Source organism: Syngnathoides biaculeatus, chromosome 6 (assembly GCF_019802595.1).
Source record: "Syngnathoides biaculeatus isolate LvHL_M chromosome 6, ASM1980259v1, whole genome shotgun sequence".
NCBI lineage: Eukaryota > Metazoa > Chordata > Actinopteri > Syngnathiformes > Syngnathidae > Syngnathoides > Syngnathoides biaculeatus.
The window spans coordinates 17692699-17719488 of NC_084645.1; the positions used below are offsets into that span (position 1 = coordinate 17692699).

The 26790-nt window shown below is 44.3% G+C and overlaps 3 protein-coding genes and 1 long non-coding RNA gene across 9 annotated transcripts; 2 read left to right on the forward strand and 2 right to left on the reverse strand.

Annotated features, from left to right (window-relative positions):
• Position 1: 1 nt before the first annotated feature.
• On the forward strand, positions 2-7757 carry wee2 (WEE2 oocyte meiosis inhibiting kinase). Of its 6 annotated transcripts, none has more exons than XM_061821405.1 (12): positions 2-307; positions 1017-1339; positions 1436-1647; positions 3151-3208; positions 3485-3654; positions 4584-4705; positions 4795-4941; positions 5201-5296; positions 5868-5953; positions 6037-6207; positions 6304-6452; positions 7445-7757. In XM_061821405.1, exons 2-12 carry the CDS (start codon positions 1058-1060, stop codon positions 7608-7610), a joined length of 1659 nt encoding a protein of 552 aa, XP_061677389.1. In that variant the 5' UTR covers positions 2-307; positions 1017-1057; the 3' UTR covers positions 7611-7757. The 6 variants fall into 6 exon arrangements, with proteins under 6 accessions (XP_061677389.1, XP_061677390.1, XP_061677391.1 ...); XM_061821406.1 differs by having other exon boundaries at positions 2-297; positions 1115-1339; XM_061821407.1 differs by having other exon boundaries at positions 3-307; positions 1115-1339.
• A 943-nt stretch (positions 7758-8700) lies between these two features.
• LOC133502255 (uncharacterized) lies at positions 8701-10090 on the reverse strand. Its single transcript, XR_009795414.1, has 3 exons — positions 9524-10090; positions 9249-9444; positions 8701-9151 (listed from the first exon to the last, which is right to left on the reverse strand). It is a non-coding gene; the product is annotated as an uncharacterized LOC133502255 (long non-coding RNA).
• A 4522-nt stretch (positions 10091-14612) lies between these two features.
• On the reverse strand, positions 14613-16750 carry LOC133502598 (induced myeloid leukemia cell differentiation protein Mcl-1-like). Its single transcript, XM_061823587.1, has 3 exons — positions 16169-16750; positions 15043-15314; positions 14613-14959 (listed from the first exon to the last, which is right to left on the reverse strand). Exons 1-3 carry the CDS (start codon positions 16569-16571, stop codon positions 14843-14845), a joined length of 792 nt encoding a protein of 263 aa, XP_061679571.1. The 5' UTR covers positions 16572-16750; the 3' UTR covers positions 14613-14842.
• A 1571-nt stretch (positions 16751-18321) lies between these two features.
• On the forward strand, positions 18322-20478 carry LOC133502597 (induced myeloid leukemia cell differentiation protein Mcl-1-like). Its single transcript, XM_061823586.1, has 3 exons — positions 18322-18933; positions 19743-20014; positions 20098-20478. The coding sequence occupies exons 1-3, from the start codon at positions 18399-18401 to the stop codon at positions 20212-20214; spliced, it is 924 nt and encodes a 307-aa protein (XP_061679570.1). The 5' UTR covers positions 18322-18398; the 3' UTR covers positions 20215-20478.
• Positions 20479-26790: the final 6312 nt, after the last annotated feature.

Below are 26790 nucleotides of genomic sequence, written 5' to 3' on the forward strand. Positions count from 1 at the left end.
AAGAAAATAATAACCTTATCTTCCTATTCAGTGTGTATCCGGGTTGTCCTTAACAGTACATTCATGTTGATATTTAAAATGTTGCGTATCATCTAAACATAATCTGCACTTGATGTAAAGTAGACTACACAGTTTACAATTAAAAAAAAACTTTATAAGGTTTGGAAATACTTCAGGTCTGATTTAGTGCTGACGTGTCAATTAAACGTTAACCCGGTGACATCGTTATTTAAACAGGAAGTCATTTACATATGGGGCGCGAAGTTCAAGCGTGGTGGTGAGGAATGCGGCATGCTCGTGAGTATACGTAAGAACTTAGCAATACAAATTCAAATGTAATACGCCCTTTTACAAACCCAACAAAGAGAAGTTTTTTTTAACCTTCCGGATTAGCATTTAATGTTCGCTAATGTCCCTAATTGGACTGTTTCCGGTCTCCGGCTGGCAGGCAGGCTGGCTCAGAAATGTCCCCTCTAACAATCAAGTGTTCATATTAGGTTACGCGTTTTGTTTGTAGGAATGACTACATACAGAACTAATTAGCTAATTGTTCTCAAAGAGCGTGTACTTGGCTAACCTTGAGTGAGTGAGTGAGTGAATGAGTGGGTGAATGAATGAATGAATGAATGAATGAATTAGTTTGCTAAGTGTCTGCTTATGAGAGTGCTGACGAAAGACTGTAAGTTAAACCTCCAATTGGTCTACTTCCTTGTAAATCACAAGTTTCTGTTCTGGCCCGCACTTCTCTAGTTAGGGTTTCCCGTATTTTTTGAGATCGTGACACCCTAGAAATGTATATTATTACATGTAAACGAGTTGATAGATTAGTTTTGTAATCACAAGTCAAGGAAAATGGATTGCTCTAATATTTTGAATGGGGGTCTGTCACCCAAATTTTTTTTTTGTTAAAAGTGAAGGCAACTTGCAATTTTTTTGTGAAATATTTTGATGAAACATGATGAAGGCACACATGATTAGAGTGAGCTGTACTAAATGATGTTGGGGACTGTGTCTAGCCCCCAGGTCTTAGTTTGATACATTAGATGAAGACCCCAGCATGGCAAATTTATTTGACGAGATCTCTCAGCGGCTGGACTTCTCACTTTGTGGAAAGGACGGCGACGGCAGCACCAATAGTAGCAGCAGCAGTAGCGACAGCAACTCTGATGACTGCACGTCCAGGATGCAAAGTCCCAGCAGCCCTGCATGCAGGACACCCAGGGTGCAGCGCCATCGGAGTCGAAACAACGCCTTATCCTCACCTTTATGCTGCACCAGCCCCATACCTTATGCCTCCTGGAAGAAGCTGAGGCTTTGTGATTCCCCCAGCACGCCAAAGGTGGCCAAAGTTACACTGGTCCCTCTTGTGGTTTTTAATATGGTATCAAAACTGATCCCAAATGTCAACCCAATTCTGCCTCTACCCCTCCTTTAGAGTCTGTTGTCCAAATCATCGCAGCCGTACTCCACCACTAAATTGACTCGGCAGCCGAGGACCCTGCGCTTCACCTCGGCTGTTGCAAGCCTGATCCAGGTGCCTTCAGTCAATGTGAACCCGTTCACCCCCAACTCGGAGCACAGGATCAGCGAGCAGCAGCGATGGATGAGCAGCCGTAGAAGTGATACTGATGCAGATTACGGGCGGAGGTAAAGTCTTTTTAATATGAATAGAATAATTGTGGATTTAGTTTGTGAATGCTTTAAATGTTAACTCTTACCTTGCCATTTTTTTAAAATCATTGTTAATGAGTTTTTACGATATACTTCTTACTGTAATGTCCAGATGTGGCGAAGTAGAGCCCCAGACACTGACACACTTTTGAGCAGTTAACACCAAGAGAACATTAAAACACACAAACTGCTATGTTGCATGCAGAGTTGCTAACACCAAATTCCACACTACTAGGACCTACCTTTTTAAGGCACTTGCATGTGCGCATTCAGCAATTTTTACAGTATTTTCTGTACGATTTATGCTTCTATTTTGTTGTATGCATGAATAAAGTCCATTTACAATGTTTTATTAGAGTTAAGTGTGTGGGAGGTGAAACGCTAATGCAAAAATAAGCATGATTATAGGTGACCTGTTACAAGTGGGTCTCCCCTAGGACAGATGGTGTTTTACTGTAGGTCACTTTTCAAAGTAAAAGATGCCCTAGTCCAGCTAGTCATTTGTTCAGATGATTCCTTTGTCATGAGCATTACATACTGTACATCACACAAAATGTGGCTCTAAACTTAACTAATGACAATGAACGCAGCTACCACATGCCTTTTATTGAGGATTAGTAGTTCATACGAATGGCCGGCATACGCTGCCACTATAATTACTGTATACTCATTGAGAGAATCAAACATATCCTATCAGTCACAGGCAATCCCCTTGCTCATTCACCCAATTCCATGCAAGGTTATGATGTGCACATGATCTCCCCCATGGATTAGTGTTTTCAACCCAATCAGGTTGAACACAATCTGTTATGGGACACCAAGCCAATACCGTACGTTCAAATTTGAAAATCAGATGACACAGAAAATGATTCACATATTTGTGACGCGTTTTGTGTTACAAAGGCCATTATGTGGTTCAATCTTCGTGATCAGGGTAAACCTGATTTGCAGTTTTGGTTTCCAATTATTATTTTTTGATGTGCAAAATGTGAAATTTGACTTGCAAACTGTGACACATCACCACTAAGTTCAACCCTTGTGCACATACATCAGTAAGCATTCTTGTGGACGCAGATTCAGCATGCTTTTTGGGTCCCTAATGATTTTGTTTAGGATGTGGAAGGCACATCAAACAAGATCCCCTTATATATTATTGGTCTTCTCTTAAAACCCTTAAGACTCATTTAGAATGTTACAAAACTTGAGCAGAAAAGATCATTTAAATGATGATGGCTATACTGGGATCTCATGGTACGTCTGGCAAGGGTTTGAACTTGCGTGTGCACCTGTACAGGTAATTTTCTGACAAATTTTAAAGCCTTTTTAAAATAAAATAATTTTATACATAACCTTTTGGACATTTCACATTTGGGGTTCCACTCTGTTTAACTATTTGGCTTCGGTACTGATTTCTGTGGTAAAACAGGGTAACCAGTTTTGGCGTATTCAATAACTTCAGCATTGTTCTTTGTCTTTCAGGTTCAAACACAGCCTGACATCATCAGAAGAGGATGATGAAGCCTTCCTTCCACCAAAGGTACAACTATTTGTAGCACTGACGGCATCTCCCGAGCAGAGGCTGCATCATCCTTGGCTGCTGCCTCCATTCTTTTTTTGTTCAAAATGATAAGCTATCAATTTGTCTTCCGGAATTTCTGACTGAACCAAATCTGTCAGAATGTGTACACAGGATGGATTACCATATATGGTGGTACAAATAAGACTCCTCCTGGCCATAACCGCACTCACGATACAGCATTGTGACGTGGGTTCTGTCTTAAGCGATGCTTTGGCCCTCTGTGTGTGCGTGCAGAGGCAAGCTGTCCAATCCCTCATGCTGTCGCGGTATGAGAGTGAATTCCTGGAGCTGGAGCGCATTGGCGTGGGTGAGTTTGGAACCGTTTTCAAGTGTGTGAAGAGGCTGGATGGTTGCCTGTATGCCATCAAGCGATCACGACGACCCCTTGCAGGCTCTGCAAACGAGTAAGTTGGAAACATGGCACTGCCAATCTTTTACTTGGCTACTGATTGTATGCAATGTCTACAGAACCAACCTTTCCTATGCCCTTCACAGATAAAGGGGAAAAATAAAATCTTACAGCACCAATGAAACTAATATTTAATGGTGAATTCATAATACATTTAATTAAAAAATATATATTTTTATATAAATCTACTGTGCATCCTGGCAGCATCGTGGATCAGCTGGTAAAGCATTGACCTCACATTTCTGAGGTCCCGGGTTCAATCCCGCCCCCGCCTGTGTGGAGTTTGCATGTTCTCCCTGTGCCTCCGTGGGTTTCCTCCGGGCACTCCGGTTTCCTTCTACATTCTAAAAACATGCAACATTAACTGGCCACTCTACTTTTAAAGGCGGAATTCAGAATTCTACCTGATAGACAGGTGTTCAACTACTTATTTGCAACTGCATCACACAAATAAATCGTTGAAAAAAAATCATACATTGTGATTTCTGGATTTTTCTTTTTAGATTCTCTCTCACAGTGGGCATGCAACTACAATGAACATTTCAGACCCCTCCATGATTTCTAAGTGGGAGAACTTGAAATATAGCAGGGTGTTGAAATACTTATTTTCTTCACTGTAAATGCCTGCCACTTTCTACAGTTATTTACATTTTAAGGAAGATGCAATTTTTTTTTCTTTTGATAGTAAGTAGTCAAAAGATGTAATTTGAAACTAAGAGACTACATGTTTGGAAGCAGATTTATTTGAAACATAAATTGTCGTTTCACTTTTTTTTTTATCTAGATTAGATGTGACCTAATACTGTTAGTTATTGTTATATATAGTGTCACATTTATTTCATAGTTTAAGCTATTGAAAGCTGTTGCTGTTAAATGAGCAGGAAAATTACATTTGATATTTCTTTCAATCCCTTGTCCTCTAAGGCAGCTGGCTCTGAAGGAAGTGTATGCACATGCAGTTCTTGGCCACCATCCCCACGTAGTTCGCTATTATTCTGCATGGGCCGAGGAAGACCATATGATTATTCAGAATGAGTATTGTAATGGTAAGAATTTTTTAGTTTTCACTTTTTTTTTTTTTTTTTGTCTACATATGTGGTTTTTCTGACGTGTGTTTTGTATGTGTGTGAGCTAGGAGGAAGTCTCAGTCATGTTATCAGGAATAAGGAAATGCAAGGGGAGATGTTTTCTCAAGCAGAGTTGAAAGATTTGCTGTTGCAAGTTTCCATGGGTTTGAAGTACATCCACAGTTTAGGACTTGTGCACCTGGACATCAAACCGAGTAAGTTTGCTTTTTGTATTATCGTTCTGTTTGTATATTATATTAGCGCACTAACTCACCTGTGCAGATGTGCAAAAAGTTGCAGAAACCCTGGATTTCTTTTTGCTTTCTCTGCAAGTGAGATAGATTAAAATGTTTTATTTTTCAATGAATAATGCATGAACTCAAATCTTAAAAAATGTGAAATGCAGAAGCTGTACAATGTGATACAGCAGTTCGACTTAATTTGCTTCCTATACATCTCCTTTTGTGTCTTCAGGTAATATATTTATTTGCCAGTGTTCTGTCTCAAGCACAGTGAGTGAGGAAGAAGAGGATGAAGGAAACCACCCAGCAGGAGTTGTATATAAAATTGGTATGGTTCCTAAATACCTAATGGTGCGTTTCCACCACAGGGATTAATTTTTGTAGGTCCAATTGGTGTTTGTTCACTGGAAACAAGTCCAGATTGAGTTGTTGTGTAATTTATAAAGGCCAGAGGAACACACTATGTGCGCAGAAGCACCGGTACTTTGAGAGGTTCAGGAAACTTTGCAGAAACTACATGTACAGTACCAATAGACATCCCTGTGAATGTAGTCATTCATCGTCATGTCCTTCTTGGGGGATTGAATCCATTGCGTCTGGGCTGTTCTGGTTGTCTTAGAAGTTTTGCCCTTCATCCTAGCAGGCTTCATCAATTCATGCAACAAGACTTAGGATAGACTAGTCTGAGTTTGTGTGGCAAAACTCAATATTTATGTTCCAAGTTGGAGCAACAGACCAAAATCAGATGATACAGTATTGTTCTTTTAGAAAGTGGGGGAGGACAGTCATTAGGCTGCCTGGTTGAGAGGCTGTGACGTCGCTACGAGTACAAAGAACCAAAGGTTCTATACATTTATTTGGAGTGTGGCTTCAATATATTTTGAATCTCCTCTTCATAGGGGATCTGGGTCATGTGACATCTATCAATAATCCTCAAGTTGAGGAAGGGGACAGTCGCTTTTTGGCCAAGGAGATTCTCCATGAGGTAAAATGGATCTCAAGAAAAAATAAACTACTGTGCAAATTGCAGAGCTTTGTTTTAATGTGCATCTCCTATTTATGCACCAGGACTACACCCATCTTCCAATGGCAGACATCTTTGCTTTGGGGCTTACCGTGTTGCTAGCAGCAGGGGCTCCCCCAATGCCCCAAAATGGAGAGGAGTGGCATCAACTCAGAGAGGGCAACCTTCCCATGCTTCCAAGAGAGCTCTCCGCTGCTTTCAAAGGGCTGCTTCAGGTATTCCTCTCTCTGGAAAGCCTGTTTGATTTTGTTTATAGAAAATCACTTTATTGTTCTGACAAGACTTGACAGGTTTCATTTGAATCCCACTAGTTGTTGTTGGATCCAGACCCGAGCAAACGCCCTTCCGCCAGGGAGCTATGCAAGCACAGCGTCTTACGGCAGGAGAGGGCTGGAAGACTGGCGGCTCAGCTACGCCGAGAGCTGAATGTTGAAAAGTTCAGGACAGCCATGCTTGAAAAGTAAGAAGGCAAAGTAAATGGCAATTAGCTTCATTTACAGTTTAAACAGGCCTAGAATTCACACTAGTTGGGTCAATTTATGAATAAAGCAAAACTATCGTTTCGGTAACATTTAAGTTCTCTTTCCCAACCTTTGAGCCAAGGCATGGCATCATGTAAGGAAAATCCAAACATAAAGTAAGTTTCTTTCGGCTTGTCCCGTTACAAGTTACGCTGTGGCGACCCCCTAACGGGACAAGCCGAAAGAAACTTACTTTATGCTTGGATTTTCCTTACTTGATGTCATGCCTTGGCTCAAAGGTTGGGAAAGAGAACTCTATAATAATGGGAGGTCATATTTTGGAAGTGCACTATTAAATATGACCAACAGGTGTCACTTTTATCATGTGATAACGGTAAATTTACCAGTGCCTTGTAACGTAACAGTATCTTTACTGGTATGAACAAAACCGCTGAGAAATGCTTATTAGCTAGCATCTCATCGTTAGCCACATCCTATGGCTATCCTCAGAGGTGATGGCGGATATAACTGAAGTTTGTGCTGTGTGGGAGCCCTGGTACTTACCCTGTCATAGTACATAATTCCCCTTGCATTTAAATATTTTTATAGAAGTAAGAAGTGAAGGAAAATGTAGGAAACTTTCACAGCCCACATACATTATGACGTGGCAGGCTTTGAGTTTGACACTTGTAATCTAAAGCGTCTGTAAGGCTTTGCAGTGGCAAGCCTTCAATTTGGTACCTCGGCCTTCAGAGGGGACGTACACCACTGTCTACCTCCTTAAAACCATTTACCTTCTCCAATATAATGGCACAAAATTATGCCATGTACATCTGGAGCTGTTAAGAATAAATATATGACAAGAGTAACTTGTTGAATTTTCTCTAAACAAAAATTACAGTGACCCAAGGTATAGTTTGTCTAGCTTGTACCTTGCTGGCCTTGTTTCACCACTGAGAAATTGGTTCAATTTAATGTTCTTTCCCCACAGGGAGCTCCAGGAGGCCCGCCAGGCTGCTCTTTCCCCCAAGCGTAGCCCCCTGCGTGGTTTGAACCATCCTGGAAAGACCGGGTCACTGCCGAGGCCAGGGAGGAGGCTTGTGGGTAGAAAGACTGCACGGTCCATGAGCTTTGGGTGTCCTGGATATGGAGTGTGACAGGAAGTTTGATCCACATACATCTCCCATTAAGTCTGTGCAACCATTTTGTTGTTTTGGTAAATAAGTGAATGGAGTTCTTGGCAAATACTACTAAAACTGCTTTTTTATTTTTTTTTTAAACTGTGAATAAACATTTTAAACAATTTTGCATATTTGTTTTTCCTCCATTGAAATTAATGTCTCACAATTTGGAATGAGGATAAGTGGTAAATTAAACAAGTCAGTCTTACATGGGTACTTTCCATTGAGTTAGGTCACTGCACTGACACACCAGTTGTAAACCCAACGCAACAGTTAGGACCGGTTTGGTTAAGATGGTTCATACTCATTTTACATCTTCATCTGCTATCTGTTGTGATTAACATACAAGCTAACGGGTACATTGAATTTGTTACTGGCTTTTTTTTTTTTTTAATGAATACATAAATCAACTTCTCCGTGTGTACATTTTATTATATTGTATATCTTTTTATCTGCAGGAGCTATTCATTTAAAACAAAAACCTTCTCATGCCATGTGACCAGACAATTCGAATATAATATATTGAGTGATTGGTACGCAGTGGAATATCTGCCCACTCGTGTCGCGGGCGTTAGCGTAGAAGTTCCCGTTGTGGGTCTGCATGGGAGGTTTTGCAATCTGATAGGTGTACTAATGTATTTGCCCCCTGTGGATACAATGAGTTGATTATAATGGGTTTGATATAGCAGTGGCTAACTATTAGAACGACTCCGTACCGGTGCCTCTTTGGTGTGTCAGGTGATCTGTTATGAAAGCTACCCTGACGAGCCTGTCGCGCCATTACCCACCGTAGCTCATCGGGAACAACTCCAGTCAAGTGATGGATGATTTGACGAAGTTGGCCAGCGAACAAAACGCCACTTTGGAGGTGTTGAGCTTCCTCCAGTCAGACTGCAGCGTTGGCAATGAGCATTACAACAAGGCAGTTTGCTCTTTGGGCAAAGAACTTACACAAACATGGATGAGTAATTGTGAAGAACAGTATGGAGACATCAAATGTGACGGAAACCTTCCCATTAGCAACGCAGGTTCAATCGACGACCTTGAGCCGTTAGTGGACCTTTACTGGGCGGGTGAGTACACTCAGAGGTGGCATAAGTATTGATGTTCAGATACTTGTGTGTACACCCGGAAAAAAAAAAGTACTGGTAAAATTACAAGCACTGTATCACTTTCAAAGTGTGTCAGAAAGGTTCCAGGTTGAGCGACGTAAAACCTAAACAATGTGTTTTCCGCTTAAATGTGGGTCAAACTATCAATCAAAATTACCCCCAAAGAGCTCCAGTGGTTTATGCTTCATTCAGTGCGTGAAAAGAGATGAAAGCAGTGCCACAACGAGAGGTGGTCTTTCACCATGACAACTCACCTGGTGACTATGCATTGAATATCTGACAGTTCTGGTTGGTGACCTGATGGCGACACAAGTACCTGCTGATTGCAGAGATATCTCCTCGAGGTTTCTTGGAGACTAGCCTGGTCGCCAGGGAGTTGTTTTCATCTGAGACCTTTGGGAACTCCTGTACATACAATATTCTCGCTTAGGTCACAAAAGGCATGGACCTTTGCGTTTTTTTTTTACTATCTAGTCTGATGTCCACTTTACTATTTGCACACCTTCTGGTCATTTGCGCACTCTGGATGCAGTAACCTAGAAGTTTGTGCGTTCACGCTCTTATCTGGCTGAGAGTGTATCATCCCAATGAATTGAATCTGCAGTCTGGTGCGCCAGGAAGGTGAAACATTTTACTGCATATTTTGATTCAGTCAACCGCCCACGATTCAACAGCAGTGTGACCCTCCCAGCCTGGCCCTAGGGAGAATAAGTGGTTCAGAAAACATTTCTTCAACATTGTATTCGTAAAGTGCATTAACGTGACAATCCCACATACAATCAACGTTGCCTTTGTCAGGTTGAAGCAGCGTAGGACAAGTTTTTTCAATTTTTCAATGAAGGAAGACAAGAAGAACTTCTGGTTTGCGAGGAGAACGTGGTATGTCTCTTTCACAGTCTCCAACCCATTCTAATCACATCTCCACGTCTCCACTTTTTTATTCCTTAGCATGGTCCGCATCACAACAACGCAAATGTGACAAACAAAGCAACCGTGACAAAAATAGTCCATGTGAGTCTTTGCGATGTCTTCACCACCCTCTCGAGATCGTCAGTCTTTATGTTGTCTTCTGCATCACTGGTGTTTCCACAGCACCCAATGTAACTTTTTTGCATCATATTGTTTAAGCACATCATAGCAAAGTTTTCATGGCACCCAACGGGTCTCTCGATTGCATTGCATCACATAAGCAATGAACCATTCAAATCAACCAAGAAAGCAAATATGAGATAACCTTATATCCAATTATTCCAACAATTCCCTCCTGTTTATCTAAAATTTGCTAAAATTGTCACATAAATCCAAAATAGACACTTTGCCAGATCTTCGACTACTTTGATACACTCTGAGGAAAAATGATTGTTTATGCATCGTCATAACAGCCGGGATCTGGAAACAGATAAGACAAGTCAGCTAGAATACTTCCTCATGATTTGTCCCCTAGCAAAGGATACATCTTTGCCATTTTGTTCTCCATGGGTGAGATTGCTGTGGTAATAATTCAGTTTAGGCATGAGCGCAGACAGAGAATACAGCGACAACCACACAAAGTCAAAATAGCTGCGAAAACCACAATGGAATTAAAATGGATGAGACGAGTGCTTTGTATTTGCCGAACACACTCATCCATTTGTCCTACATGGAGGTGTCAACACGAGAGTGTTCATTCACCTTACCGTCAAGGACCCTAAGGCCTTCTGTAGCCCTGATCAGACTACCTGTCAGCAGCCATACGGTTCAGGATGAAGATGCATTGCTCCACAAAGAGAGCGCAGACACCACGTTTTTCAGCCAGGAGCATGTCCATGGCTATTTGGTTTTGAATTGGCATTAAATAAGTGACCGCGAGTTGTTCATGCACAACCTCGAAAACACTTTTGAGTCCAATTTCCCAATTTTGGACATTGTAGTGGCTGTAGTTCATTCTCTCCACGTTCTTGTTGGTTGACACACCAACAACACAGGAAGGACTCAAATCCAGCTGCCACTTGCTCAACTAATTTACACTCACTTGGAAGACCATGGGAACACCAATGCGCAGATGTATGTTGGATCGTTTGATCCTTCCCATTCAACTTCTCTCTTCTATGCCACTCTTCAAATGAAATTGCCTGTACAGTAGAAGTTGAATAGTTCAATAACAGACACAGGATGAATAAATAAACGATGATGATTTTCTATTCTATTCTACATTGTGCGTGTAATCATTTTCATAAAAATGTATTCGTTAGGAGAAGTTGCAAGATGATATAAGAATTTGCGCAATTACATAATAAAAAAGGGGGGAAATGTTAGTTATCGTTAATATATTTATGATGGACTTGCAACAAAGCCAAAGTATCATCCTTGCTTGGAAGAGTCTTGTTCACAGGACGAGCTCCTACACACAGATGCAACAGTATCTTCCTACAAGTGGCCAAGGACAACTCCATCATAACCAAAAATATGCCACATCATCACCAAAACTGTATCTTTGTTCATTTTATCTGCTCACCCCTCCTTTAGACCTTGTGTGTTTTCTAATTAAAAAAAAAAAAAAAAAAAGAGTACGTGAGAGGCTGGTTCAGAACATGTTTGGAGACTGTAACTGGCCTGTCTCTCACGTCCTCCTGATCAGAAGAAAGACGACTTCTTGTCCATTATTTGTCCAACTATTCCAGCACCAGGGTCCAGCACGTGTTTTCAATGACGAATGTCCGGGGTGATGTCACGGACAGGGGATGCAGCCAATATGGTGACCACTTGGATGTCGAATAACACTTCCGCAAGTCTGCCCATGGGTGACGCGCTCTCCGCTCATATGTATTTTTCCGTATAGACATTGAAGTGAATAATGTTATATGTATTTTTCATTACAATATCCATTTCAGAATGTCTATAGGGATGACACTTGACCTTCAAGTTGGAGCTTTGTCACTGGCATTTGCCAGTTCGTTGAGTTTGCTTTCCTGCATCCAATGTTACTCCGCCACTGCGCAATTATAGTCGAGTCACACTTTTGTTTATGCTCTTTAGTTGACTCATAGTTACCGGACATTGTTTCTTGTGTTATGGATCCTGCCTTCTTGGACTGAGTTGTCATACACAACTTTTGTTTATCACAAAATCCACAGAACATCATGTCCTCATCATGGAGTCCTGCATTTGGGTCCGCCCGTGCACCGTTGGTTTGTAACAGAACGAAGTGGCCAGATCAGGACCCAGCAGAGAAGACGCGGCGTCGCCGGGCACGTGGAAGGGGATGCCGCCTGCCTGGGCATCAACCATCTCCTATCTGGGTGGGCTCCATGATGTCATCCTCGTCAACCTTGCCTCCCACACCGCCCGTGTACCATGAGTACGTCCCAACCACGACGCACGAACCGAGCCACAGGGGCAGGGGCAGCCATTATCCATCCACATGTCTCCAGTGACGGCCGAGCCTCAGCCGACCTCTGCCTGCGCTTCGCTCACAACAAAGCCACAGGGGCATCCCGCTCCAGCAACGGCCGAGTCTCATATGACTTCCCCGACGCTTCACTGGCGACTGAGCCGGCAGGCTGCGAGTCGTCGATCTTTGAAATTGCGGATCTTGTGGATGGGATTCAGCGGCAATTGGACATTCTCGTCCTGGGACGGCCACGGCTGTTTCGAGCCCGTGCAGCAGTGATGAGTGACCGGCTGACGAGCCGTGCCCACGTCGCGGTAGCCACCGACCCGCTGTCAAGCCAAGCCCATGTTGTGGTGGCGGCTGACTTCCTGGCAAACCACGCTCATGGCATGGTAGCAACTGACCTGCTACCAAACCAAGCCCACGTTTGAGTGCCATGGTTTTCGTTCAAATCGGTTTTTGAACGAAAATTTCGAGATTTTTTTGCTTTGGTTTTCGAACGAAAATTGGTAGTTGAACGCCCTGACCAGCTGACCCACGACGATTTGTTATTAAGTGTTCGAACGCACCCTTGGAAAAGATGTAACGCGTGTGACCGCCCGCCAACCAGTTTACTCACACACTAATCTGCTCGCAGACGTTTCCCAGTACTGTCGTGACTTTTTTTCTTCCAATTGAGCAACATTAACCTCTGATCATGGCTCCAAAGAAGGCAAGTGGAACCGCTTTTGCTGAAGAAAGGAAAGTGGTGCATAAAACTGTCGACTTCAGGAAGGATTTGATAGCCGAGCACGAATTTGGTCTGCGTGTTTCTGCGCTATCGAAGAAGTATGGCATGGCGAAAACGACACTAGAAACCATTCTGAAACACAGGGATGCCCTCAAAGCAAGTGATGTTGCCAAAGGAGCAACCGTGTTGACCAAGCAGAGGCCACAGATCTGGGAGGAAGTAGAAAAGTTGCTTCTTAATTTTCGTTTACGAGCAGCAGTTCGCTGAGGATAGTGTTGGCGAGGAAGGGAGGAGATGTTGTCTGATGAGGCTAAAGGCAGGAAGGATGTCTCAAGTGCCAATATTAAAGCTATCAGCGCCAAATGGAACGACATCCATAATTTTGTAGAACTTCTTCACCCCAACAAAGCGAAATGTTGCAGAGCACTGCGAAATGTCAATGACGTTGTGATGAGCCACTTAAGGAAGGTGCTCAAAAGACGGCAGAAACAGTCGACATGAGATTCTTTCTTTGTGATAAACCCCCACCTAAGACATTTGAAACAGTTGTTTTGCATTGCTTTTTTTCTTTTGTTCCATTAACCCAACCTCAAGATGCAAGTTAAATTTGTTTTTACATGACATACTTTCTGTGCAAATAAAAAAAAATTGTCCATTTTTACCCCTTTTCATTATTGCTTGTTTAAAGTTATTCTGCACATTTCTTCATTAAAAAAAGGTTTTACAAGGCTGGGGGCCAAGTCGCTACAGATACGGCAATGCAGTCCCAGCCTAGCATACTCTACTAGGCTAAAGCATACGTTTTAAGCAAAAAATGAATATATTTGTTCAATGATTTAATTACATGAAGTATTTAAACTATACATGAAATATGTTAGAATAGTACAGGGCATGTATGAGGGCAGCAAAACAGCGGTGATGTGTGCCATTGGTGGGTCAGAAGAATTTAAGGTGGAGGTGGGACTGCATCAGGGATCCACATTGAGCCCCTTCCTGTTTGCGGTAGTAATGGATAGACTGACAGATAAGGTTAGACTGAGATCCCCTTGGACTATCATGTTCATAGATGATGTTGTGATTTGCAGTGAAAGCAGGGAGCAGGCGGAGGAACAATTAGAAACATGGAGGCACGCACTGGAAAAGAGAGGAATGAAGATTAGCCGAAGTAAAACAGAATATATGTACGTGAATGAGTGGGGTGGTGGGGGAAGAGAGAGACAAACGGGACAAGCCGAAAGGATAAGAAGAAGAAGATTTAAAATATACATGTATTTCTACGATGCAGTTTATTATCAGGAAAAGCTTTAGGCTGAGAATGCATTATTTCATTTTCCATTCATTGTAATGGCAAAACGTGCTTCGGTTTCCGAATAGTTTGGTTTTCAACCAGCCTTTTGGAGCGGAATGTGTTCAAGAACTGAGGCACCACTGTAGGTCGTTTTGCTCAATCTGGATGTACACAAATGAGTTCTCCAAATAAGTCATCGATGTCCTCATAGCATGAACAGGATTTACTGGGTACAGCATGATGACAGTACTGTATATTAGAGGTTGAAATTTCCATTCTTGAAAAATTAACATTTTAAGTGCGACTGTGTTATTCACCTTTGTCATTTTATACTTTATAGAGAAAAACAGTTTACGGATTAGTTTTACTACATTTTACGCACATGGTTAGTGACTCATAAATTCCAAGGGTGATTTTAAAAGAAGGGAGCAAAGTCATAAAAATCATATTTGTATAATGTTTATTTGACATTTTGTAAAACTGTACATATACATCAAATGTTAAATCATCAATAATTTTTTGATGATACAACATGAAGTGCGCTGTTTCAGCACGGGAGACATATATTGACTTAAAAAAAAGGACACATTTGGTTTTTGTGCGTGTGTCTTTCCCATTGTTGCTCAAACTGTACAAAAATGGTCCATATCACTTCCTCCTTGTGAAGCTGGTGCTTGGGATTGTGATACGCCAAACGGTCCTCAGAGTTCAACGGAGCAAACGGAGCACCGCCGCCGAGATGCAGGCCAAACCGCCGAAGGCGACGAGGACGGTCCTCACTCTCAACTCCACGTCATCTTCCTCGAACAATTCTGCAAAGCCGTTCTGATGAGGAAGAAGACGGAATATGATAAGTTCATATGTCGGTGTTCAGCAATTACGCAGTACACGTTTGGCGCATTGCTCACCCATGCGTTGTGCTGCACGAGCCAGGTGCGCTGATGCGACAGCAGGTAGGTGGACACCTCCTGGGCCACGAGCGCCACACACCCCTCCCGACGCTTTTCCGTCAAGGCCTGAGACAGCACGGCGGCGAAAGCTAGCAGGTTGGCGACGCGACCCCAATTGGTAACCCCGTCTGCAAACTGAAGCCTGGCCATATTGCTGACGAAGGCCATGTCGTCCCCTCTTCTGTCAAATGCAGGGTTGTTGATGTCTGGAAGATAGAGGCCGACCAAATCTAGAAAACAAGCACATTTATGTTACCATTGCAATTGTTTCATTACCTCCAGTATATACATATAATAACCCTCTGGCCTTAAAAAAAAGTATTTGTCTGTTAATACAAATGTAATGAAAGTTCACAATTGTGGAATGACTTATTTTGTTTTACATTTCAAGCTTAAGCTATTTTAATAGAGAAGCAAGATTCAGTTTCTATGCAATTCTACCTTTTGGCTCTTCTATGGCCTAGAATGAAGCTAACGAATCGGGCAATTTTGATTTTAACAGGGGAAGTGGTCCGTCTGCTGGCTGTAGAAAGATTGCACTATCTGCAAAATGACATGTAGTGTTTCTCTCTCTCTCTCTCTCTCTCTCTCTCTCTCTCTCTCTCTCTCTCTCTCTCTCTCTCTATATATATATATATATATATATATATAAAACACGGCTAAACTTCACACAGGCACACGGCAATAACAGAACATCAGCAAAACTAGTTATAAATAATAACATCATGAGTACAACCCTCATGCATCACGTGTACAAGTTGCTTTATTACGTAGAACGTTGACGTAGGCTACATACAGGACCGTCCTATCGATTGGTCATCTCATGGGCAATCTGCGAATTACTAGTTCAAGTATTACATTATGACTAACTGACTTATTTAACTCTAATTATCTCGTAAATTTTTCCACAAGGGCATATTTCGAGTTTTGGTCGTAACACAATACCGCTTTTACTGTCCCAACGGAAAGAAAAAGTACAGTATGACAGTACAGGTACAGCAAATCAACGTTATGCTCATAAATGAAATACTGCTCTTAAAAAGCGTCTCAAAAGCATTAAAAAACAACAACAACATCCACTTACGATTGTATACGAGCCTGTGTTTATCCACGAGTCTCTGCACGACCCTTTTTATCATCGACTGGACTTTACTTTCCTCCCAACTGGCCGTGGTGGTCAAGCCGGTAAAGTCAGTGAGAAAGCGGCCGATAAGTCGCATTGTGTCCGTGGCCAGGGCGTCGGGGTCGCCGGGGGTCTGGAGCTCCGGCGGTGGGGAGCCTTCAGGGCGACGATTCCCCTCCGGTAGGGCGCCGGGTCCCGGGTCCGGCGAGTCGTGGCTGCCCATCTCGGGGTTAACGGCTGGGGCCACGGCCGGGATCGGGAACCCGAAGAAACCTTCCGGGCCCGGATTCGGACGCAACATCAACGTGGCCGTGATTCCAAGCTTGGAGTTGGGCCGCAACAAGTGTCGCTGGGTCGGCATCATTTGGAGGGTGTGTCGGTCACGGCAAGAAACGAGTTTTCCTTCCTCCGAACGCGCCAGCGTCTTGTCTCAGCGAGAGAGGCTCACAAATGACTGCATCAGTTGAGTGCAGGGCAAATATAAGATGGATCCCATCAGAGAGCAGCAAAATGGTCAGTTAATCAAAGAAACTATTTTCCCACCAATCATTTGGTCACGTGCGCATCAGGGGCGTCCCCCTAAATTTTTTCCCACCCCCTGGCGGGTCAACTATAACAAGTTTTAAAATAAATAGAGACTACACATTTAAAAAATAAGTAACGTAATCAGGAGGTACGAATTTATACATTTCAGAGTTTCGAGATCAGCATTTCAAATACTCGGTGATAGTCACTTGGCGGAAAAAAAACACGTTTATTGCCTGTGTTTCAGGGGGACACATTCACAGGCTGCGTGTCTTCCGCTAGCGCCACAAAGCCATGCCTGTTGACACCAGACGTCTACGTGTACAAAGTTTTCCCAAAGCCCGTCTCTGTTCGGGTGCCAGCCGGCGGCAGGCTTGCCAACGCACGGCCGGCCGGCAACGGGACCAACTGGTCGTCCGGCCCGTTTTCGTTCCGTTTTACGGGGTCTCTATAATACGCGGAATACGGCGTTCAATGGATAAGATCAACTTTTTGGGGGGTGAAATGAGAGTCTCAAAGACACCATATAGTGATTTTGACTCTTCTCCAATATATTGTAAGCGTTATATGTGCATTTAACTTGTGGCCGTGTGCTCATTAAAGTTTTTTCTTCTTCATTTGACCAATTTTTGAGTACTTTGCATTTAGGCTTGAGTATATTGCAAATAGATGTTTGTGTTTCTCTGCAATAACACATTCCAAACAAATGGCTGGCAATGCTTGAAATCGGGTTTGTGCAGACCTTTGGTGACACGGGTCCTTGAATCTAAATGGGGGGGGGGGGGCACGTGGAACAAGAGTTTGCAGCGCCTTAACAGTACGCCACAGGCTATTTTGAAATAGAATATTAAAACAATGACATATATCATTTGATATTTCGTAGCCACAACAATTCACTTATCAAATGGGAAAACACAAAGGCTGTTACACACAAAACTACAGAGAGATGCAGACACTAGATGAAATTAACCATTACATCACACAAACATTCAAAACAATATGTTCAAACCATTCTGTCATACTGCAATCAAAAAAAAAAAAAAATAAGGAGCAAGGCACCAAGGGGTTACTACAAATACTTATACAATAATTCACACAATGGGGTCCATGGGGATATTGTAACAAGTAAAGATTGTTGGGAAAAAACATGAACACTGGCAATTCGGAATAACAGTCAAACTATCTGACAGAGGAGGAAACTTTGTCTCCTAAACGATCGTCGGAGACAGAAAAGCGGCCTGCATTACATGGAATCAGTCTGGTAGGGATTGTAAAAATGTGACTTCGGCATTTGTAACTAGTGTCTGTGTGGCCCTGATCTTATGACGGTGAACCAGTGAGTGGTGAGTGATGACCCTCAATTTTATTGTTTATTTTTGCCTAACAAAAACAGATTACAGATTTTATAAAAATCGTCATGTTTGGTCTGACACGAGAAAATCCCGGAATTACGCTCGTTTCTTTCTGTCGTTCTCTCGGGCAGTTTGCGCATGCGCGGAGCGTGAAACAGGTGAACTTTTCAAGTGTGGCCCTGAGTCGCCGGAGGGTGGGGAAAAAAAGGAAAAAAAGGAAAAAAAAGTTCGGGGGACGCCCCTGATGCGCACGTGACTAAATGATTGGCGGTAAACAAGTTTCTTTGATTAACTGACCATTTTGCTGCTCTCTGATGGGATCCATCTTATATTTGCCCTGCACTCAACTGATGCAGTCATTTGTGAGCCTCTCTCGCCGAGACAAGACGCTGGCGCGTTCGGAGGAAGGAAAGCTCGTTTCTTGCCGTGACCGAGACACCCTCCAAATGATGCCGACCCAGCGACACTTGTTGCGGCCCAACTCCAACCTTGGAATCGCGCCCACGTTGATGTTTCGTCCGAATCCGGTCCCGGAAGGTGTCTTCGGGTTCCCGCAGCCGGCCGTGGCCCCAGCCGTTAACCCCGAGATGGGCAACCACGACTCGCCGGACCCGGGACCCGGCGCCCTACCGGGGGGGAATCGTCGCCCTGAAGGCTCCCCACCGCCGGAGCTCCAGACCCCCGGCGACCCCGACGCCCTGGCCACGGACACAAGGCGACTTATCGGCCGCTTTCTCACTGACTTTACCGGCTTGACCACCACGGCCAGTTGGGAGGAAAGTAAAGTCCATTCGACGATAAAAAGGGTCGTGCAGAGACTCGTGGATAAACACAGGCTCGTATACAATCGTAAGTGGATGTTTGGTTGTTGTTTTTTATGCTTTTGAGACGCTTTTTAAGAGCAGTATTTCATTTATGAGCATAACGTTGATTTGCTGTACCTGTACTGTCATACTGTACTTTTCTCTTTACGTTGGGACAGTAAAAGCGGTATTGTGTTACGACCAAAACTCGAAATATGCCCTTGTGGAAATTTTTTACGAGATAATTAGAGTTAAATAAGACAGTTAGTCATAATGAAATACTTGAACTAGTAATTTGCAGATTGTCCATGAGATGACCAATCTATAGGACGGTCCTGCAATCTATAGGACAGCCCTGTATGTAGCCTACGTCAGTGTCCTACGTAATAAAGCAAGTTGTACACGTGATGCATGAGGGTTGTACTCATGATGTTATTTATAATTAGTTTTGTTGATGTTCTGTTATTGCCATGTGCCTGTGTGAATTTTAGCCGCGTTTTATATATATACAGAGAGAGAGAGAGAGAAACACTTTACATGTCATTTTGCTGATCGTGCAATCTTTCTACAGCCAGTAGAGGGACCACTTCCCCTGTTAAAATCGTTAGCTTCATTCGAGGCCATAGTCGAGCCAAAAGGTACAATTGAATTGAAACTGTAGCTTGCTTCTCTATCAAAATAGCGTAAGCTTGAAATGTAAAACAAATTAAGAGTCATTCCACATTTGTGAACTTTCATTACATTTGTATTAACAGACAAATACTTTTTTTTTTTTAAGCCCAGAGGGTTATAATATGTATACACAGGAGGTAATGAAACAATTGCAATGGTAACATAAATGTGCTTGTTTTCTAGATTGGGTCGGGCTCTATCTTCTCGACATCAACAACCCTGCAATGGACAGAAGAGGGGACGACATGGCCTTCGTCAGCAATGTGGCCAGGCTCGAGTTTGCAGACGGGGCCACCAACTGGGGTCGGGTCGCCAGCCTGCTGGCTTTCGCCGCCGTGCTGTCTCAGGCCTTGAAGGAGATGCGGCGGGAGGGGTGTGTGGCGCTCGTGGCCCAGGAGGTGTCCACCTACCTGCTGTCGCATCAGCGCACCTGGCTCGTGCAGCACAACGCATGGGTGAGCAATGCGCCAAACGTGTACTGCGTAATTTCCGAACACTGACATATCAACTTATCATATTCTGTCTTCTTCCTCATCAGAACGGCTTTGCAGAATTCTTCGAGGAAGATGACGTGGAGTCGAGAGTGAGGACCGTCCTCGTCGCCTTCGGCGGTTTGGCCTGCATCTCGGCGGCGGTGCTCCGTTTGCTCCGTTGAACTCTGAGGACGTTTGGCCTATCACAATCCCGAGCAACAGCTTCACAAGGAGGAAGTGATATGGACCATTTTTGTACAGTTTGATCAACAATGGGAAAGACACATGCACAAAATGAAATGTGTCCATTTTTTTATCTCGACAAATGTCTCCCGTGCCGAAGGAGTGCGCTACGTGTTGTATTATCAAAAGGTTATTGATGGTTTAAAATTTGATGTGTATGTACAGTATGACAAATTGTCTAATAAACTTTAGACAAAAATGAATTCCATGTGTTGGCTCCCTGGTTCTTTTTGAATCACCCTTGGAATGAATGAGTCAATACCCATGTGCGTAAATGTAATGTTTTTATACGTAAACAGTTTTTCTCTAGAAAGTAGAAAATGACAAATGTGAGTAACACTGTCATACTTCAAACTGTAATTTTTCAAGAAGAGAAATTTCAACCTCTAATATACAGTACTGCCGTCATGCTGTTTCCAGTAAATCCTGTCCATGCTCTTGGTTGTTTTCACCGGCTTCACATTTTTTGCTGATTTACCCACCACCCCACTGCGGGCCGCCATTTAACTTCCCTACCTCACGCCTACCAGTGTTGTAGCCTCGGGAATGCTCTCTGTTACTGTTTGTGGGGTTTTTTTTTTGTTCCACGGGCGTCGTAGGACTCAAGTCCACAAGAGAGGACTTGCTAACCATCAGAGAGCCTTCTTCTGACTTTTTTTCCACAACTCTCACCAGTTTGCTGAAGCTTTTTCCAGAGTTGCTATTCGGCGCACTCTTCAAAGCCTCGGGATCCGGTACACGAGTCCGGCTGCGTAAGCGGGCACATCGTCTAACGCTTCCGTGAAAGACTCCGGACGTTCTGCAGCTTTGTGCTTCACGGAGACTTGGCTTTGTGGACGATTGCCCGACGCTGCTATCACGCTGCCCGGCTTGAACCTCCATCGTGCTGATCGTGCCGCCGAGCTAACGAGCTCAGTTGATACTATTTTCAGAAGGCCAACTTTAGAGCTAAGAACCTTTTTTGTTCGTCACTTGAAAGATTCGATTTTTTTTCCATTTTTTTTTTATCTCGATAAATGTCTCCTGTGCTGAAACAGTGAGCTTCGTGTTGTATTATCAAAAGGTTATTGATGATTTGAAATTTCATGTGTATGTACCGTATGACAAGTTGTGTAATAAACTTGATACAAATATGAATTCCATGTGTTTGCTCCCTGCTTCTTTTTGAATCACCCTTTGAATGAATGAGTCAATACCCATGTGCGTAAATGTAATGTTTTTATACGTAAACAGTTTTTCTCTAGAAAGTAGAAAATGACAAATGTGAATAACACAGTCATACTTCAAATGGTAATTTTTCAAGAAGAGAAATTTCAACTTCTAATATACAGTCCTGTCATCATGCTCTATCCAGGAAATCTTGTTCATGCTATGTGGACATCGATGACTTATTTGGAGAACTCAATTGTGTCGGGGTTAGGGTTAGGGTTAGCCAACTTTGGCTGTCCCTCTAATGATCTTATTTCTAATCCTATCCAACCTGTTCACTCTAAGCGAGAACCTCGGCGTCTTCATTTCTGCTACCTCCAGTTCTGCTCCCTGTTGTTTCTTCAGTGCCACGTCTCTAATCCGTACATCATGGCCAGCCTCACCACTGTTTTATAAACTTTGCCCTTCATCCTAGCAGAGACTCTTTTGTCACATAACACAACAGACACCTTTCGCCAGCTGTTCCAACCTGCTTGGACCAGTTACTTCACTTCTTTACGACACTCTCCATTGCTCTGTATTGTTGACAGAAAGTATTTGAAGTCGTCCCCCCCCCGGTATCTCTTCTCCCTGTAGCCTCACCCTTCCTCCTCCACCCCTCACATTCATGCACATGTAATCTGTTTTACTTCGGCTAATCTTCATTCCTCTCCTTTCCAGTGCGTGTCTCTATCTTTCTAACTGTTATTGTAATGAAAAATACATATAACGGTATTCACGCAAAAAAAAAAAAGTGAGCGGAGAGCGCGTCATCCATGCACAAAGTTGCGCAATTGAGTGTCCCTCGACATCCAAGTGGTCCCCATATTAGTTGACAACCGTCACTTCCGCTGTTGAAAATGCGCAGTGCCTGCTACGATGGAAGCTGAACGTGGTCCGCCCCAAACTATTATTTTTTTTTTAGTAGCTGTACACACACCTACCTGTTATTTGGAACCCACAAAGCTCTCGTCCTCTGCACCCGTGTCATCCATTTTTCACAACGAACAGGGTCTCTTTCAAACTTATGAACGGTAATGTCACGATGCGGGGCTCAAGGGTGGACCCAAATGCACGACTCCAGAGACAGCAGACAGTACAGAGGAAACCTTTATTCGGTCCGAGGTCTGAGATCAGGTAGACAGTCCAAACAATTCGTAGTACCAGTACGAATGGGCTTAGGAGGGTGGTCAATGAACAGGCGTGGGTCGGTGCACGGAGGTCAGAAGTCGAGAAAGCAGGAGTGCGGGAACGAGGCATGAAGAGCAACGATCTAGCAGAGTAATAGTCGTCCCCCGGGTCCTATATGTACTGGGTCTAATCAAAGGTCATGAGGCGCAGGTGTGCACCTTCAGATTAGCTGGCCACGCCCAGCCCTGGCTGGAATCCAGGAGCATGACAGGTAATTCCATTCTCCAGAGTGTTCAAGCAATGTCCAGCAATGCAATGAGCCGGCATTTTGGCTAACACGAAGAAACAACGAGCTCCCTTCCCGGAGGAAAAACTAATGGAAACAAACGAGTCCACGAGGGGGCGCCGCTGTCCTTTACGTCACTTCCTGCTTCTTCTCGAAAACAACTCCCTGAGAGGATTTTCATGGCGGGAGTTACAAAAAGCTGTATCCGTCAAAATCATGTTTTGTGGTGAAAAAACACATGGGACCGTATTGGTCGTGGGTTTTTCATTAATAATATACCAAAAATCATCCATTTCATGACAGGCCCACTTTAAGGAGCAACTTTTCGACTTCCTCCCGGATCTGTGGCCTCGGCTTGGTCAACACGGAGGGGTCGAAAATTTTTGTCGTAGGTGCATTTCCAGTGTGAGAGATAATCTAAAAAGAAAAATTATTGGCATTGGCTACCACGGGGTTGGCGTGGTTCGCCAGGAAATCTGTCACCACTTCCATGTGGGCATGGCTCAGTAACGGGTCTGTTGCTACCGCGACGTGCGCTTGGTTTGGTTGCGGGTCAGTTGCTACTGCGGCGTAAGCGTGGTTCGCCAGGAAGGCAGTCGCCACAGCAACATGGACTTGGCTCGGTTGCTACTGCGACGAGGGCTTGGCTTGGTAGCAGGTCAGTTGCTACTATGCCATGAGCGTGGTTGGCCAGGAAGTCAGCCGCCACCAGAACGTGGGCAGGGCTCGGCAGCGGGTCGGTGGCTACCGCGACGTGGGCAGGGCTCAGCAGCCGGTCACTCGTCACTGCCGCACGGGCTCAAAACAGCTGTGGCCATCCCAGAACAAGAATGTCCAATTGGCGCTGAATCCCGTCCATAAGATCCGCATTGTCAAAGATCGACAACTCACAGCCCGCCGCCTCAGACGGCAGTGAAGCGTGGATGCCCCTGTGGCTTTGATGTCGGCGAAGCGCCGGCCAAGGTAGGCTGAGGCTCGGCCGTCGCTGGAGACATGTGGATGGATAATGGCTGCGTCCTGGCCGTCGCTGACACGGAAGCGGGATGCCGCTGTGGCTCAGTTGTCGGCGAAGCGCTGGCAGAGGTCGGCTGAGGCTCAGCCGTCGCTGGGGCGGAAGCGGGCTCCTGCTGTTTCTTGGTTGGCGGCAGAGGTCAGCTGAGGTTCGGCTGTTGTTGGAGCGGAATGCCGCTGTGCCTTGGTCGACTTGGTCGCCACGCTGCGGGAGACGCCAGGCGGCATCCTATTTGGGCGTCTCATCTGTCTGCCGCCCGCAGGGCCTGCATAAATGGCCAAACGGGTTCCAAAAAAAAAAGATTACGGGAAGAGGACTTGGACTCACCAGGTGAAGGCATACCGGACCGGGAAGTGTAGGACTGCGAAACAAAATCCTCGAGACACATCACCGGGAGGGAAAGTTCAAATTCATTGTCCAAGTCAGAATCAGGCAGTCGGTCAAATAAATTTAAGTTTTCCTCGTAATCCGAAAAATCTGAATCCAAAACAATATCTGGTTGTGAGCGGGTCGTGGTTGGGAAGTACTCATGGTACACGGGCGGTGCGGGAGGCAAGGTTGACGAGGATGACATCATGGAGCCCACCCAGATAGGAGATGGTTGATCCCCAGGCAGGCGGCATCCCCTTCCACGTGCCCGACGACGCCGCGTCTTCCCTGCTGGGTCCTCTTCTGGCCAGTTCGTTCTGTCACAAACCAACGGTACACGGGCGGACTCAAATGCAGGACTCCACGACGAGGACATGATGTTCAGTGGGTTTTGTTATAAACGAACGTTGTGCACTACACATTAGTCCAAGAAGGTAGGATCCATAACACAAGAAACAATGTCCGGTAACTATGAGTCAACTAAAGAGATAACCAAAAGTGTGACACGACAATAATGGCGCAGTGGCGGAGTAACATTGGATGCAGGAAAGCAAACTCAACGAACTGGCAAATGCCAGTGACAAAACTCCAACTTAAAGGTCAAGTGTCATCCCTATAGACATTCTGAAATAGATATTGTATTGAAAAATACATATAACATTATTCACTTCAATGTTGATACGGAAAAATACATATGAGCGGAGAGCGGGTCATCCATGCGCAAAGTTGCGGAAGTGTTAGTCGACATCCAAGTGGTCACCATATTGGCTGCATCCCCTGTCCGTGACGTCACCCGGACATTCGCCATTGAAAACACGCTGTGGCCCCTCCTATGGGAGACGAACACGCCCCTTCTGACACGGAAGCTCTTTTCAAAGAGAACATCTCACAACCGTTACCAGGGCAATGTGACCCTATTTTTCGAGCCATACTTAGATGATGTGCGGATCACAGCTAAACCGCCACCCTGCCCGATCCACTTCCACAGCGCGAGCCAGCCCGGCCGACAAGGCCTGCAGCCGGCTCGGCCAGCTCGTCCTTGTCGGCCGGGGTGGCTCATTTTAACACAGCGCCGAACCAGGCCGCTTTTTGCCATTGTCGTCGCACACGGATCTTTTGTTACGTTATGAGAGACAGATTACGTGGTCCGCCCCAAACTACTATTTTTTTTTTTTTAGTCGCTGTATACACACTTACCTGTCGTTTGATACTCAGGAAGCTCTCGTTCTTTGCACCTGTGCAATCCATTTTTCAGGACGATCCGGGTCTCTTGGAAACTTATGAAGAGTAAATCCATCCCCCCGAGTGTTGGAAAATATCCAGCAATGCAACAAGCCGGCATTTTGGCTAAAACGAAGGAGGTAAAACGAATAGAAACAAACGAGTCCGCTTGAGCGTGCTTCTGCCCTGTATGTCACTTCCTGCTTCTTCTCAAAAACAAATCCCTTGAGAGGATTTTCATGGCGGGAGTTACACAAAGCCATATCCGTCAAAATCATGTTTTGTGCTGAAAAAACGGATGAGTCCATACAGGCTGCTGTTTTTTCATTAATAACATACTAAAAATCATCAATTTCATGACACTTGGCCTTTAAATACATGATCTAATCACAGTGCCTCATGTGACACAGCTGTGACCGGCGACAGGTGTCAGAAATGAAACCGCTCGGAGTGGTGGACATGCCACACCCCTCTTGTCCGTGGTCCAGCCTTGCTCATGACACAAGGAAATGGTTGATGAAGAATACTTCCACAGTTGAGGATTGGATTAAAGTGGTTCAAGACATCTTTCAAATGGAAAAGTTAACTTTCATTTTGAGGTAAGACCAAGACAAGTTTGAGGGACATTGGGAAGACTGGACAAAATACGCCATAACATCAAACAATCTCATGCCATTATCCAAGCCACTTATGCTCACAAGGGTTGTGGGAAAGCTGGAGCCTATCCTAGCTAACTTCAGCTGAAAGGCAGATGACACCCTGAAGTGGTCGCCAGTCAGTCGGAGGGCAGATATGGACACCACCACTGAGTGGGAGTCGATTCCACGCTGCCCGCACCAAAGGCAGGCGTGTGTACCACTACACCATCAGATGCAACTACATAATGTCAAATCAAGTTTATTTTAATTTTGTTCATTGATTCCCACCACTTTATTCCTTTTGTTGTTGTCATTATTATTATTATAATCTTTTTTTTTTTCTTAGCGTGTTGTGCAGTGTATTTTTTTCCCCGACCTCATAAGTATTGCATCTTGTCTTGTTGTCAGAACAGGTATCACCTAAGGGTTCCGATACCAAGAAAATTTGAAATCTATTTTTTTTTCTTGAAGCGAATATGTAAATCATTGTACTGTCATGGTCCTGCCGATCCCAGCCCTGGCGACGCCTCATCAGGGATAACTAACCCCAGTATATTTCGGACCCGGCGGACGGTCTGGCTTTGGCAGATCGTTGCCATTCATGCCTCGTTCCCGCACCTTCTCGTTTCTGATCCTGAACCCTTGTGTACCGACCTTCGCCTGTCCTCCG

Coding starts and splice junctions, on each gene's coding strand:
- wee2 (XM_061821405.1), top strand. CDS start 1,058: ATGGCAAATTTATTTGACGAGATCTCTCAGCGGCTGGACTTCTCACTT. Junction 5,954..6,036: donor CCAAGGAGATTCTCCATGAG/GTAAAATGGATC, acceptor TTTATGCACCAG/GACTACACCCATCTTCCAAT. Junction 6,453..7,444: donor AGGACAGCCATGCTTGAAAA/GTAAGAAGGCAA, acceptor CTTTCCCCACAG/GGAGCTCCAGGAGGCCCGCC.
- LOC133502598 (XM_061823587.1), bottom strand. CDS start 16,571: ATGATGCCGACCCAGCGACACTTGTTGCGGCCCAACTCCAAGCTTGGA. Junction 15,315..16,168: donor ACACAGGCTCGTATACAATC/GTAAGTGGATGT, acceptor CTTGTTTTCTAG/ATTTGGTCGGCCTCTATCTT. Junction 14,960..15,042: donor TCGTGCAGCACAACGCATGG/GTGAGCAATGCG, acceptor CTTCCTCATCAG/AACGGCTTTGCAGAATTGTT.
- LOC133502597 (XM_061823586.1), top strand. CDS start 18,399: ATGGGATCCATCTTATATTTGCCCTGCACTCAACTGATGCAGTCATTT. Junction 18,934..19,742: donor ACACAGGCTCGTATACAATC/GTAAGTGGATGT, acceptor CTTGTTTTCTAG/ATTGGGTCGGGCTCTATCTT. Junction 20,015..20,097: donor TCGTGCAGCACAACGCATGG/GTGAGCAATGCG, acceptor CTTCCTCATCAG/AACGGCTTTGCAGAATTCTT.